Source organism: Typopeltis vanoorti, chromosome 10 (genome assembly GCF_054136105.1).
Source record: "Typopeltis vanoorti isolate ZY-2024b chromosome 10, IOZ_Tvanoo_1.0, whole genome shotgun sequence".
NCBI lineage: Eukaryota > Metazoa > Arthropoda > Arachnida > Uropygi > Thelyphonidae > Typopeltis > Typopeltis vanoorti.
The window spans coordinates 98,315,187-98,330,372 of NC_143558.1; the positions used below are offsets into that span (position 1 = coordinate 98,315,187).

The window sequence follows — 15,186 nt, forward strand, 5'->3', positions numbered from 1 at the left end:
AACTGAGATGACATCTCTCCCACCATTTGAAGAGAGTGACCATGTGGTTTTGACTTGGAAGAGCTGAATAGGCATGCAGCAGTATTAAAGAGACTGGAACATATGTGGAATTATAAGGCAGGTGATTATAATAGTCTTAGATATCAACTTGGGGAAGTTTCATGGAGGGAGAAATTGGAAGGCCAGGATATCATTAGTGCTTGGGAAATTGTGAAGGAATATTTGTTAGCAACAATAGTAAGCTGTATTCCACAAGTGAAGAATTGGACAGAATTTGGTGTAAGGTGGATGACAAACAATATTAAATGTGAAAAAGAGGTTATGGAAGAGATATAAGGAGACAGGTGAAGAGCAGATGCATGAAGAATATAAGACAGGGCAGGAGAGCGACTAGTATGGTGAGAAAGGCAAAACTAGAATATGAGAAGAGATTGGCCTTAAGAGCCAAAGAAAATCCTAGGGAATTTTTTAGCTATGTGGCCAGTAGAGAGAAATGATTATGGAAGAATGACAATGTGGGAAAAATGGGAATAGAGTGACTAATACAGAGGACATAGTGGAATTGTTCGAACACTTTATTGGAGTATTTCATCCTGAAGGAGCAAATTTTAATACTAGAGGGATAGGGCAGGTTTGAGATTTAGAGGTGCAGGAGGAGAGCGAGTTCCAAATACTGATTACGTTGGATGTCAGTAAAGCTGTGGGACTGGATGGTATTCACCATGGGTTTTGAGAGAATGTGCTAAACAACTAACAGATTCTTTGACCTGCTTTTCAATAAAAGTCTGGCTATGGGAAAGGTGCCCAGGGGATGGAAGGAAGCTAAGATTGTGCCATTGCATAAGGGCAGCAGCAAACTGGAAGTGTCTAATTATAGGCCAGTCTGTGTGTCATCAGTAGTAGTTAAGATCTTGGAGAAATTAGTGAGAGACCATATATAGCATTGGGCAGATGAGAGTAATGTTATCTATGAGAGTCAACATGGATTTGTTAAGGGGTGCTCTTGTTTTAGTAATATGCTAGCCTTTTATAATAAAAACAAGAGCAGTTGATGAGGGAAAGGCATATACTGCCATTTTCTTGAATTTAGCGAAAGCATTTGAGAGGGTGCCACATGATAAGCTGATATTTAAGTTGCAGCACATGGGCTTGGATGTCAAGTTGATCAACTGGATTCAGGATTGGCTGTCAGATAGGTATCAGAAAGTTGTGTATGGTGGGGCAGTATCAAGGAGGCAGAAGGTTACAAGTGGGGTCCCACAGAGCTCAGTACCGGGACCTATATTGTTTAACCTTTATATCAATAACATTGTCAGTGGATTGCAGGGGGATATTCAGTTGTTTGCAGATGATGTGAAGCTGGGAATGGTTATCAGTGCAGATGTGGCTGCCCTGCAAGAGGATTTGAATAAACTAGACAGATGGGCAAATGAATGGGATTTGTCAGTGTAATTGAGCAAAATGTAAGGTCTTGAGGTTTGAAACACATCAATGGGACACTTCCAACTCAGTTGGAGTAGTCATACTGGAGGAAACAAGATCTGGGGTTGATGATTGATAGAAACCTGAAATTCAGAATTTATATTTGCAAAGGTGGTGAAGGTAACACAGAGGATCGCTGCAATATTGAGAAGGAAGCTGACCTGCAGAGATAAAAGAGTTATCATTCTTTTGTATAAGACCCTGATTAGACCACACTTAGGCTATTGTTCTCAAATTTGGTCCCCAGGATTTGAAGGAGATGAATTAACTGTGGAAAGGGTACAGAAGCGGATAACAAAGATGGTTTCAGGACTGTATAATGTTAGTTATGAGGATGGGCTGAGGGAATGTGGACTGCAGAGTTTGGTAGATAGAAGAAGGAGAGGTGATATGATTGAGACTTTTAAACTGTTGAGAGGTGGTTACAGGGTTGACACTGGGGAGTTCTTTCGCTTGGTTGAACAGCAGGGAGTGATGACAAGGGGCCATCCCTGGAAGTTACGGAAGGAAACTGTGAGCAGGAGGGTGAGGAGTGGTTTCTTTGCATGGAGGGTGGTTGAACCATGGAATGCATTACCTGATAGAGTGGTGAGAGCGAGAATGGTCAAGGAGTTCAAGGAGTGGTATGATAGACTTTGTGTTTCCTAGGAAGGTCCTCATGCGATGAGTCTTGTTAGACTTTGCGATAGACTTTGTGTTTCCCAGGAATTACTTCCTGCGAAGAGTCTTTTGACTCCATGGAGGCCTGAATAATAATAATAAATTAAACCAAATAATATGGATGGTGGCCAATCAAAGCTGAAATAATTGTCTAGAGTCCTAAAATCAGGGTTTGAATCATTCCATGGTTCAAACCCTGATTTTAAAACTTGAACTAAGTAAGCTGAATTTGTGCCATCCTAATTCTTGGGATATTTATGCCGCCAGTATTGTTTAGATTAGGATGGTTAATAAAAATTTCACAGGTTTCTTTAAATTTGCATTCATTCCAGGTTTTTGTATAATGTAAAGAACAGGTACTTTTCAAATGAATTTGGTGTAGAGTATTAAGAGCATGATCTCAGAGACCTGCTTCACCAAAATGACTAAATATAATGTGTCATTTGTGTTCTTTTTTATGGATAGGAATTGTACCTTTAGTTTCCCCAATATAAGGTAAGTTACAGGTGCAATAGATACGATAAACTCTAGGATGAGCCAAGAGGAGTTGCATACGTTTTTTTAAAAATTTTTTTAATTTTATAGTTAGTTTAAAAGTGGCATTAAGATTATAATGGTGTAGAATTCTATTTATTTTTTCTGATAACCCTTTACTGTAATTTATATTACATGTATTTTTTTTATGAAGTTTTACAAAGAACTTTATTGATAATAAATTTATTGCTATAGCCATTATTTATAAATATGTTGCTAATAATTTGTAATTCTTGTTTAAGAGCTTGTTCATTAGAGCAAATTGTCATAGCTATTTTTGAAGGTTAATGATTCCAAGTTTTTGCGAAGGTGGTGATATGAGTTAGCATATATGTATTGGCCGGTATGTGTAGGCTTGTGGTAGATGGTGAACGATAGACTGCCTAATGGAAGTCGTGTGACCAGTATATCCAGGAAAGGAAGCTAGTTCTGATTTTCAATTTCGATTGTAAATTGTATATGCTCATGTTGTTTGTTCAGGTGACTGTGGAAGGTGTTTAATGTTTGGCATCCATGTGGCTGGATAACGAAAACAACGTCAATGTATTTAAGCTAAGCTAGGTTTTAAAGTAAAGGAATCTAAAGCTCAAATGCTTCCATATAAAAGTTAGCAATTGGGGGGGGGGGTAGTGGAGAGCACATTGCTGTGCCATCTTTTCAAAGGTAAAAATTATTTTGCCATAATGAAGTAACCAAAGAATACGAAGTAACCAGAACGTAGTACGTGAGCAAAGAGAACCGAAATGTCAGGAAGACATTTGTTCTGTAAGAGAAGAATTGTGCCACTGATTGGGACATTTGTGAAAAGGGCAAAAATGTCAGAACTGACTAATAAATCATCTTTGCCGAGTGTTATGTTTTTAATTGTGTTTACGAGGTGTTGTGTGTGTTCTTTATATAGGAGTGGAGAGAATGACCTACCAACTCCTTGAGTGTTGATGCTAATTTCTTTGCTAGGTGATAATTAGGCTGTCTATTCCCTCAACTATCAGCCAAAGTGGAACATTATGTTTGTGTACCTTGGGAGCACCATATATTCTGTGGGAATGGGTGTAATGTGATAATAGTTTTTTAACAGTGTATGATGGCCTAGAAGTGACAGACTTAAGTAATTTCAGTTTTTTTCTTAATCCTGTTAGTTGGATTATAGTTCACAAGTTGATAAGTGCTGTTATTGGAAACTAGTTGATTCATCTGATCAATATAAGTTTATCTATTAAGGACAACTGTGGCATTACCTTTGTCAGATTTTGTAACAACTATATCCTGATCAGCTTTTAATGACTTGACTGCTGCTATTTCTGTTTTTGTAAAATTGCTGCATAGGGATTTCTTTTTATTCAAAACATTGCTGGTTTCTAGACGAATTTTATCAGCTATATTATTTGAAAGGAACTTATGCCTCTTTCTGTGTGGTATGTAACATCCAGTTTATTAACAGTTCTAGGTGAAATTTAAGCCTTTATTAAGTAATAAAAGTTCACCATTATTTAGGGTGTGACTAGATAGATTGATCACATTAACATTGCCTGCATATGGTTGGTCGCTACTTATCTCACTTGTTCACCATACACCAAATTGATTGGAAAAGTAGAAAAGTTCTTTACATCATACAAAAACCTGGTATGAATGCAAATTTAAAGAAGCCTGTGAAATTTTTATTAACTATCCTAATCTTAACAATAATGGTAAGATAAAAATCCCAAGAATTTGGATGGCACACATTCAGGCAATGTTCAATCTATCTAGTCACACCCTAAATAATGGTGAACTTTCATTACTTAATAAAGGCTTAAATTTCCCACTTAGTTTAAATTTTCCAGCAAACCCTGACTTTAGGACTTTAAACAATTATTTCAGTTTTATTGGCCACCATCCATACTGTTTGGTTTAATTTATGTGTATACTTATATGAGTAACTTAAGTATATACATATACTTATGTAAAAAAAAAACTCTCTAGCTTAATTTATTTTTGTGACTAAATAGATAATATTAACAGAACTTTAGCATTCAGTGTAGATTGTCGTGCAGCTGGTTTCTTTGTATATATATATATATATATATGTATGTACTCCAGGTAATGACCTTCATGTGAAGGGCAAAACGTGAAGTAATTATTTTGGTTTATATTAAACTGAAGTTTTTCTCTAACACGTAATTGTTTCCATAATTTTTGCAATGAATTCTGATCATTATTATTATTTTATTATTATTATTCAGGCCACGAAGAGTCTTTTGACTCCAAAAGACTCATCGAGGGGAGGTCCCCCCCTAAGAAACACAGTCTATCGTACCACTCCTTGAACTCATTGACCGTTCTCGCTCTCACCACTCCATCTGGCAATGCATTCCATGGTTCAACCACCCTCTATGCAAAGAAACCACTCCTCATCCTCTTGCTCACAGTTTCCTTTCGTAACTTCCAGGGATGGCCTCTTGTCATCGCTTCTTCCCGCTGTTCAACCAAGCGAAAGAACTTCCCAGTGTCAACCCTGTAACCACCTCTCAACAGTTTAAAAGTCTCAATCATATCACCTCTCCTTTTTCTATCCATCAAACTCTGCAGTCCACATTCCCTCAACCGATCCTCATAACTGTCATTGTACAGTCCTGAAACCATCTTTGTTATCCGCCTTTGTACCCTTTCCACAGTTAATTTATCCCCTTCAAATCCTGGGGACCAAATCTGAGAACAGTAGTCCAAGTGTGGTCTGATCATGGTCTTATACAACGGAATGATAACTGTTTTATCTCTGATCATGTTCTAACCATGAAGGAAAGGATTTTTTCCTCTTATTTTCTTCTGATTCTTCGTTTGAGCATTAAAGCATTGATCATTAGACATTAAAGGTTTAAAGCTTCAAGTCATTTCAGTTCATACAGCCTGATTGAATAAATGAATAGCATCTTTACTTTTCAACTAACAGGATGTAGGTTCAGATCCCATTTTGTCACTGATGTTTATTGAAAGCTTTTAGGTAATAGATGTTTCTTGATATGAGACCCACATCCTGTTTATTGGATACTTTGAGTTTCTTGAAAAATTACTATTTGGTATTTAGAGGCAGAGAAACCAGACTAGTTGTAGTAACTGCCCTGTAGGTATCTTTCATGGGTGGGATTTGCATAAAACGTTATGGATTATTTGTATTAATTTTTGGTTTTTGAAATATATGTAGTCTTTTCATGTACTGTAATATGTAATCTACACTGGAAAAATCACATTATTACAAAGAGAAGTAAATGGTTTGAATCATTCACTGATAATGTATTAATATTGCTAGATCTTCAGTGTCTAATGCAAGTTTTAATCTTTCATTATGTACAGAAAAATTGTATAAAAAAACAAAGCAACAACAACAAAAAAAACCACTAATATATATAGTTTTCTTAAAAGCAAATATGAACAGTTACTTATCTCGGAATTTATTGTTGTATGTAAATAAACTTGCTTTTGGCCTTTAAAGAGCTAAAATAAATAAAAAAAATCCTATATATGTGTATATTTTAATAATTATGTCAGTGATTCTTCTAATGTGATCAGCTTTATGAAGCTAGTTTTAATATCTTTGTTGTTCCCCCCCCCCCCCACACACACAAATGAGAGGTTATAAGTAACTCAACAGTGCATGTGTGCATGAGTGATTAAGGAGAAAGAAGTAATCTGTCTGTCTGAAGCAGTTTGCATTATATAGTTGTCAAGGTTAAGAGTGGTATTAAATATCAGGTCTAGCACTGAAATTCCTATCCTATCCTTCTCATCCATCTAGAATGGGTTGAGTCCCCTACTAATGAGGGGTTACTGGCATATTAATGCAGCCGGTTCACCACTCCTCTGCTGCATCCCCCCTAAGGGTGATATTCATGACTGCTTGCAGGATGAAAAACCCCAGATAAACTGGGGAATAAACTCTGCTGTCCACCTTCAAGACCGGCTAACTTGGTTATGGCTCAGGAAGATCCTTAAGCTCCTCACATCGTCATTGACTTGAATGCATAAATAAACTATCAAATTTATTTAAATATAAAGAGCCAACAGGCTTCATTTCGGCGATATAAACATTAATTAAATTAAGGGGATATTAGATCCCACATTGTAATATCCCACAATTTATATTCGGCATGAAACTCTCTGATTCCAATCTTTGAGGTTCTTATTCAGTTTTAAAGCAATGTGGGATCTAATATTCCCTTAATTTAATTAATATCAAATTTATGATTGCCTAATATTGAAATTTTAAAGAAATGTTAAAACATGTTAATTTAGAAGATTGGTCTATAAAGTAAGTTGCCAAGTAAGATACCAACATTCAATGTTTCAATTTGTTTTATTTACAGTATATGCTACAACAGCTGCAAATCCAACTGAATCATCTTATGCATGTTACTATGATGATGAACGAGAAACTTACCTTGGTGATGTTTACAGTGTTAATTGGATGGAAGATTCTGATAAGGTACTCTGTGTGGAAACTGTATTATGTATTATACCCTTTCTCTCTTTCAGAGAATTTTTTTTTGAATTTTAAATTACATTTTTTTTCTTACAAATATTTAATTAAAATATTCCTTATTATACTTTGTATGTCAATAAACATGTACAAAGTGAAATTTTCCAGATTTGCAAGGGCAGCTGCATCTAGACAGGAACATTAGAAGAATGGATATGAACAATCAAAAAAGTTTTAATGGCAGTACATAAAGGAACACCAGTCAGTTATTCTAGAACTCTGGTGTTAAAATTTGATAGAAGGTGTAATGTTCATATTCGATCCTCTAACATTGGCTAGTATAACTTGACAGTCTAATAAGATATTTCTAATCTGGTAAGGCAATAAGAAATGTGCATGTTAAGTTAATCTAATAATTAAGTCTAATTAATTATTAAATTATCTAATCTAATAATTAACTAACTAATCTAATTACCGTATTTGCCGGTGTATAAGACGCAACCCCTTTTTTGTACACGTTTTTTAGGAAAAAAACTATCACTGAATATTATAATGAATTTACATAATGAAATTCAATAATTTTTTCTTCATATTCAGCTGGCATCTTTTGTGATATTTTTGTTTTAGTCTGCATACATAGCTGGTTTTTCTTCATGAATCTTGAACGCCATGATGTTGATCCAGTAAAGTTGGTGATCCCTGTGTTAGTGGCTATCACTTTTGCTTGATGAATAATCATTTTTGTAGATACTGAAAGTCCCTCTTTTCTGTGGTCTAAAATCCAAGTATTCAGTTCTGCCTAAAGTTCTGGCCATTTTGCAGTTCCGCTTCGTAGGTTATGTTTACTGTGAGTTGCTTTTTTAAGATCCTCTTCCTGATTCCGCCAAGTTCTTATCATTTCCTCAGTTGGGGGTGGCCCAAAATGCCTCTCTGCAGCCCTGTTTCCATGTTCTTTAGCATATGCAACATAGCTTGTATGCAATATTGTAGCAATGCCGACATTTTTCAGCCATAATTTGCGAATAAATTTAGAGAAAATTTAATGGCATATCTGTGATTTAACAGCTGTGATCATCGATGACAGCACGTACGCATCCACTAAACTCTACGTAACTGGAATGCTCTCACACACCGCAAGTAAGCAAGAAAGAAATCGCGTAACTCGTAGCAGAGAAAATTTCCAGAAATGAAAGTAATAAAAAACTTAGTATCGGCGTATAAGACGCACCCTGTTTTTCAGACCTAATTTCAAAGAAAAAAAGTGCGTCTTATATGCTGGTAAATATGGTAGTTAATTAATAAATAATTAAGTTAAAGTAATATTTAGTAAGTGATGATGAATAGAAGTCTTTGCGACAAAAGCCTAACACAGTGTTACATTTCTTTACTTAGTCTTTTCCTAAAAACCTGAAAATTTTGCCTCAATACACTTAGTATTAATGGATTTTACATTTATATGTACGAAGCATGCATATGCACATTTTTTATAACCAGGTATTCAGAGTGACTATCTTTCTTCCATGTATTCCCATGTGATGGGAAATTTAATGGTATGAAATAAATGAATGTATGGCAAACTGATAGAATTTATTATAATTATTCAGCATACTCCTCTAGAAAGTTGAAGGATTTTTCAAGACAAAGCTATTTTAGTCATACTTCATTACCAACCACTTGTCTTTGAATATATTTACCAAAGACACACTTACTACATCTAAAAAATAGCCTATTTCACACACTTGCTATGAGAAGAATCTGTACCTGACATACTTCCTAGCTGCACCCTTTACCAGGAATGGACCTGAGCTGTGCCTGCATCATCACCAGCTGCAATATCTTACATTCATATTGCTAAGTATCCTTTACTAAGGGGGGGGGGGTGCTTAAGGGTCAAAGCTGTATAACTGAGAGGAGACCTCCACATAGCCTTTAAAGGAATGCGGAGAACCGACCAGGGCTTCTGACCTAATGTCCAATCCTCACCTTCTCGTGGTGCACCCTGTTGGGTATCTACTTGGATACTGAACGGACGAGGATGGGCTGGCAATTTGGGATTTAGCCGACCAAATTGTATTCTTAATTGGTTAAACCAAAATATAGAATGATGGTACAACATGACAAAATTTCATGCCGGCTGGGGCGTCGCCCGGTTAAACAAGGCCCCCGTTGGTTTCGTCAGGGAACCAGGGCGAACAGCGAAAAGTCAGCTACTGGAACAAAGCTGAAAATAAACCCCAACTCAACATCACCAGAGTTAAAGATCAGTACTATCAACGTAAGAAGCCTGAATGGCAAAGAAATGGAGCTAGCTGAGGAATTAGATAAGTACCAGATCGACATAATAGGGGTGACTGAAACAAAAAAGACAAAAACTGGTGAGATCTTTCTGAGCAATAAATACAAAATGTTATATTCAGGCAATGACAATCAAGGATTCAACACAAAATACCAGGCTAATCTTCTTGAATGGCAGGCAGTCTCAAGTAGAGTAATGTGGGCAAATATGAGAATGGGGAACTAGACAATGAGACTTATTTGTGCCTATGGTCCCACAGAAGGTTCTACTAAGGTAGAAGTGGAGGAATTTTTTGAGGCTTTAGAAAAAGCAACTGACACAATGAAAAAGGAAAAGTTGGTCCTTGTTGGGGATCTAAATAGCAGAGTTGGAAATGATTGTGAGACATACAAAAATATTTGGGGAAAATTTGGAGAAAAGAGCAAAGCTAATAATAATGGCAAATATCTGTTGGATTTCTGCTCAGGACATGGACTGGTTATTACTAACACCATGTTCCAACATAAAAATGTGCACAAATTCACATGGAGAGAAGAGGCTAGGAATAAGAAAAGTCTCATTGACTATGTTATTGTTGATAGTGATGTTTTCTCCCTGGTGCAGGACACCAGAGTGTACAGAGGATTTGAAATTGGAAGTGATCACTATTTAGTCTTGAGCAGGATAAAATTGAATTTCATATTGAAAAGAATAACATGTAAGAAAGTTTTAAAGCGAATAAAAGTTGAGCAGCTCTCAGATGTGAACTGTAGCCTAAAATACACAAAGATTATTGAAGAAAAAATGAAAGAGTTTGAGAACAGGAATCAAACCTTGGAGATTCATTGGCAAACTCTGAAGGAAACATTGATTGATTCTGCCAGAGAGGCATGTGGTGAGGTTGTCTGTAAGGATAAAAAAATCAGAACTCCCTGGTGGACACAGGAAGTTAAAGAGGCAGTGAAGGAAAAGAAGAAAGCATATCAAAAGTTCCTGTCAAATAAGTCAGCTTGTGCTCTTAGAGAATATAGAGACAAATGCAAGAATGCTAAACACTGTGTAAAACTAGCTAAACAAAAGTCATGGGAGGACTTTGGCAAGAATATAGAAAATAAATATCAAGAAGGTGGCAAAATATTCTGGAGATTGTTGAAGAAGCTCAAAAATAGAGGAAAGAGTGCTGTAAAAGGAATTAGAGATGATAAAGGTGACATGAAAACTGGAGAAAAAGATATCCTTGAAGTATGGAGTAATTACTTTGAAAAACTGCTAAATGAAACAAGCAGTGATGACAGCACAGTGGTAAAAAAACACTGACCAGGCATGCAGTCAGGAATACATATCCATACTTGAAGTAGAAAAAGCCATCAAAGGCTTGAATTGTGGAAAGGCAGCAGGAGTAAATGATATTCGACCAGAAATGCTGAAGTACGGTGGCATAAGAGTCTTACGGTGGCTGCACTGCATAGTTCAGAAAGCCTGGACACAGGGACGAATTCCCGATGATTGGAGTAGAGCTCTCATAGTACCCATATATAAAAAGGGAAATAAAACTGCATGTGAGAATTACAGAGGTATTTCCGTACTGAGTGTTCCTGGCAAGATCTATGCAAGTATACTTGAGAAACGGTTGAGAAGAATTGTGGAAGAAAAGCTTGGTGAAGAATAAGCTGGATTCAGGCCAAATAGAGGCTGTCAGGATCAGATCTTCACTTTACGACAAATAGTCGAGAAAGCATGGGAATATAACAAAGATCTGTATTTAAGTTTTGTTGATCTGGAAAAGGCATATGACAAGGTGCCAAGAGAGAAGCTATTCAATACGCTGCAGTTATATGGTGTGAATGGGGCATTATATCAAGCAATGCTTATTTTTTTGAGTCTTTATTTGAGTTGTAAGTCAGCAGTTAGAATTGAAGGAAGTACAGGAAGATGGTTTAATGTTAAATCTGGTGTGAGACAAGGATGTACATTATCCCCTCTGTTATTCATTATCTATATGGATCACATTATGAAGGAAACTGGTATTAAACATGATATCAAAATTGGAGATGTTAATGCCAGCTCTTTGCTTTATGCGGATGATGTTATACTTCTAAATAAATCTGCTACAAGTCTGCAAGATTCTCTGACTAAATTGAATAGCTGTTGTAATAGATATGGTATGAAGGTCAGCAATAAAAAGACAAAGACAATGAAAATAGGCAGAATCGTTGAAAATGTCAATTGTGTTGTGAATGGAGAACCTGTGGAACAAGTAAAACATTTCAGCTATTTAGGCACGATTTTTACTGAAGATGGTAAATTAAATATTGAAATAGACAACAGAATCAGCAAAGCTGGTATGGTGGGAAGTCAGTTGAATAAATTCATATGGAATAAGAGAGAAATTAGTCGGAACACTAAATTTGCTGTATACAAGACAGTGTTCAAACCAGTTTTAACTTATGGATCTGAGAGCTGGGTCAGAAGTAAAACACTTGACCAAAGACTAGAGACCACAGATATGAGAGTCCTGAGAAAGATTGGAGGCGTGAACAGATGGCATCAATGGCAATATCATATTAAAAACAAGGATATTAGGAAAGAACTTGACATTGTCAGCATCCAGGAATGCGTTAGCAGAGCTAATCTCAGGTGGTATGGTCACTTAAACAGAATGGGTGAGGAAAGATTAGCAAAACAAGTGTTCTCTGCCAGGTTGGCAGCAAAACGACCCAGAGGAAGATCAAGATGTAATTTGATTGATACAGTACAAAGTGCTTTAGACGATAGAAATATAAGATCTGATAATATTGGAGTCTTGACAAGTAACAGACTGATTTTGAGGAAAATTGTAGATAGGAAATTAATAATGATGTAATTTTTTTCATGTAGTACTATCATATCCTGTACACCCCTTGAGGGTACATGGCAGGAATTTAATGATGATGAAGTATCCTTTACTAACTTGCATGTTTGTCATATCTCTTCTCATCCATTTATTTCTCAAACATAAAGATCCACATTCCTGCAGTGTTGTTCACTTGCCTGTGTATGTTTTCAGCTGTTTTCCCCCCATCTTCTTAGAAGAACCCAGGTGACCATATCTTCTTATAGTATTCCAGATGTGGTCTTATCAAGCCTAAGTGGGAGAATAACTTCCTTTTTCTTGAAATTTAGTGTTTTCAACAGTGCCATTAACCAGTGAGATGACAACCATCTTAGCAATGCAGTTACTAAACTTTAACCCACCATCCAGTATAATCCCTAAGTTTCTATCTTCATTGACTGCCTGCAGAAAATTCTCATTAATAGGACACTCTGCAAGCAATAACACCCTCATCCATAATGCATAACCTTACATTTAGAGATATTAAACTGACACTCATTATCATTTATCCATAGAAATAGTGTGTGCAAGTTGCCTGCAAAGATTCTGCATCAGATATTCATTCTTCCTAACTGCAAACAACTGGATATCTCCCTCCAGTCCATCCTCCAATATCTTGAATATATAAGTTACATGACAATGGCCCTTGTAAAGAATCTGGTATTACATCACTGGTTACTTTCAGATACATATCAGTCAGCCACTCTTCTATCCATGTCACAGCTTTATTGAGCATACCCATCCCTTAGAGTTTGTATCACAGCTTCACATATGGAATCCTGTCAAATACCTTTGCAAAATTCAGAAGTATTGTGGTTTATTCTTTCCCCTTATCTAACTCTGCTATCACTCTGTAGAGAGAGAACTTTTTTTTTTTTTACAGAAAACTAAATCAGATGTATCAGTTTTACAGTCCAGAATAGGGTAAGGGGAAGAAAAAAAAGGTAAATTGACCAAAAATTAATGACTTTTCTTGTAGAAGAAAACCACCACCTGCTTACTGGAGGTTTGAAGTGGCTTGAAAAAGTATCATTTGTGGTTTGTAGGAGAACTGAATAAAAATCTTAATCTGTCAGTAATGCTACAGACATATCTATCTGCAACACCACATGTACAAATGTAGTGCTGCAAATCTTCTTCCTTTTTCTCTCTACCTTGTGGTGTCGAGGTTTTTCTATTCATTTAACCACAACAGTAAACAAGGATAAGGTGATTAGCCCTATGTCTCCCAGTGCATCCTATGTCTGTAGAGGTGTTGACTTCTTAAGGCCAGTTTGCCTGCTTGTATGATGAAAAACCCCTGATAAACTGGGGAGAAAAATCCTGCAGTCCACACCCAAGATGGGCTAACTTGGTTATGTCTGAGAAAGATCCTAAGCTCCTTACGTCAGTGACTGGAATCAAACCCAGAACACGCCTTTCTCAGACATATGGCTGAAGCACATAGCCACTCGGCTAACTGTGCAGACGTACTGCAAATCTCATGTACAAATTCGTTTACAACATTAGAAGGTGGAATTCACATAAAAAAGTAAATATAAATGAATCTGAAATGAAAATAAATGAAATAAAAATGATGCTACAACATGGCAGAATTTCATGCTGGCTGAGGCATTGCCTGGTTAAACAAGCCCCCCATTGTTTTTGCCAGGGAACCAGGGCGAACAGTGAAAAGTCAGCTACTGGAACAAATCCTAAAAGACACCCCAACTTGTCACCAGAGTTCAAGATCAGTACTATCAACATAAGAAGCCTGAATGCAAAGAAATGGACCTGTACATCCTTTGAGGGTACATATCAGGAATTTGATGATGAATCTGAAATACCATTATTTGAGGTCTTTCATTGTTAGAGATTATTATTTTCTTAGAAATCTCCAGGGAGTCACTCATTGTAGTTACTCATACCTATTATACTTCTCCTTGAACTTATTCATGGATGAATCATATACACTTTCATTTTTCTAACCCACAAAAAGCTAGTCTACCAACTAGTTTTTGTAATCCACAGAACTTCAGTCTGTCCTCATAGAGAACATTTTAGAGCATTTCTCTGGATCCTCTCTACCATCACTACATCTCCAAGACCCAGCAACTAGATATGTGCACTGTAAACCAAATGTATCCTTATTCTTCAACATTCAAGTTATTTGGTAAGCTCTTTTGGCCTCCTGGCCCACTTTGCAGTATGCTCTCTAAACTTCAACTCCTAGTCCACAGTCATGCCCAAATCCCTGACCTCTTATTTCTTATAGTGCAATTCCATCAGTGTGGTGTGGAACATGTGATCTCCTGCTCCAGAGTGAACAACCTCTCACTTTGTCACATTAAACTGACAGCTGTTATTCTTTGCCCATATTGCCAGTCTATTAATTCATTTGCAGGATCTCTATATTATCTTCATTAACTGTCACTCTTTTTATTTTGCATTATTGGTAAACAACTGACTATTTTCCCTTAAATCATTTCTTGTATCATTGATGTACAAATTAAACAGCAATAGCACAAGTACAGAACCCTGCAGTACACCACAAATTCACGTCTTCTCGTGGATTCATTTTCTTCATTTGCTCCATTTTATTTAACAGTCTCATATGGCATCCTGTTAAAAGCCTTAGCAAAGTTCAGCAGTATCACTCTTCAGACAATTCCTTTATCCAACTCAGTTTATTATAAAAAGGCAAAAAAAAAAAAAAAAAAAAAAGCCCTATCTTTCACAAAACCCATGTAAAGTAAAACATTCCTGCTCATCTATTCCTGAATTCTGTCTATTATCAACTTCTCTAATATTTTATCAAAATCCCAAGATAGTGATTGGTCTGTAATTTTCTACCTCTGTCTTGGAGTCTCCTTTATGCAGTAGAACTATTTTGTTCTCTTTTTGCTCCCCTGGCACTTTCTCAGAGCTGGA

At 36.5% G+C, this 15,186-nt stretch overlaps 1 protein-coding gene across 2 annotated transcripts in view; it reads left to right on the forward strand.

The window, feature by feature from the left end:
* LOC150102621 (legumain-like) overlaps window positions 1-15,186 on the forward strand; it is a 205,102-nt gene that overhangs the window by 126,834 nt on the left and 63,082 nt on the right. For both annotated transcript variants that reach the window (XM_090399527.1, XM_090399528.1), the window contains exon 9: window positions 7,017-7,135. In XM_090399527.1, coding sequence (XP_090255653.1) covers window positions 7,017-7,135 — 119 coding nt within the window. The remainder of the gene's footprint in view (window positions 1-7,016; window positions 7,136-15,186) is intronic.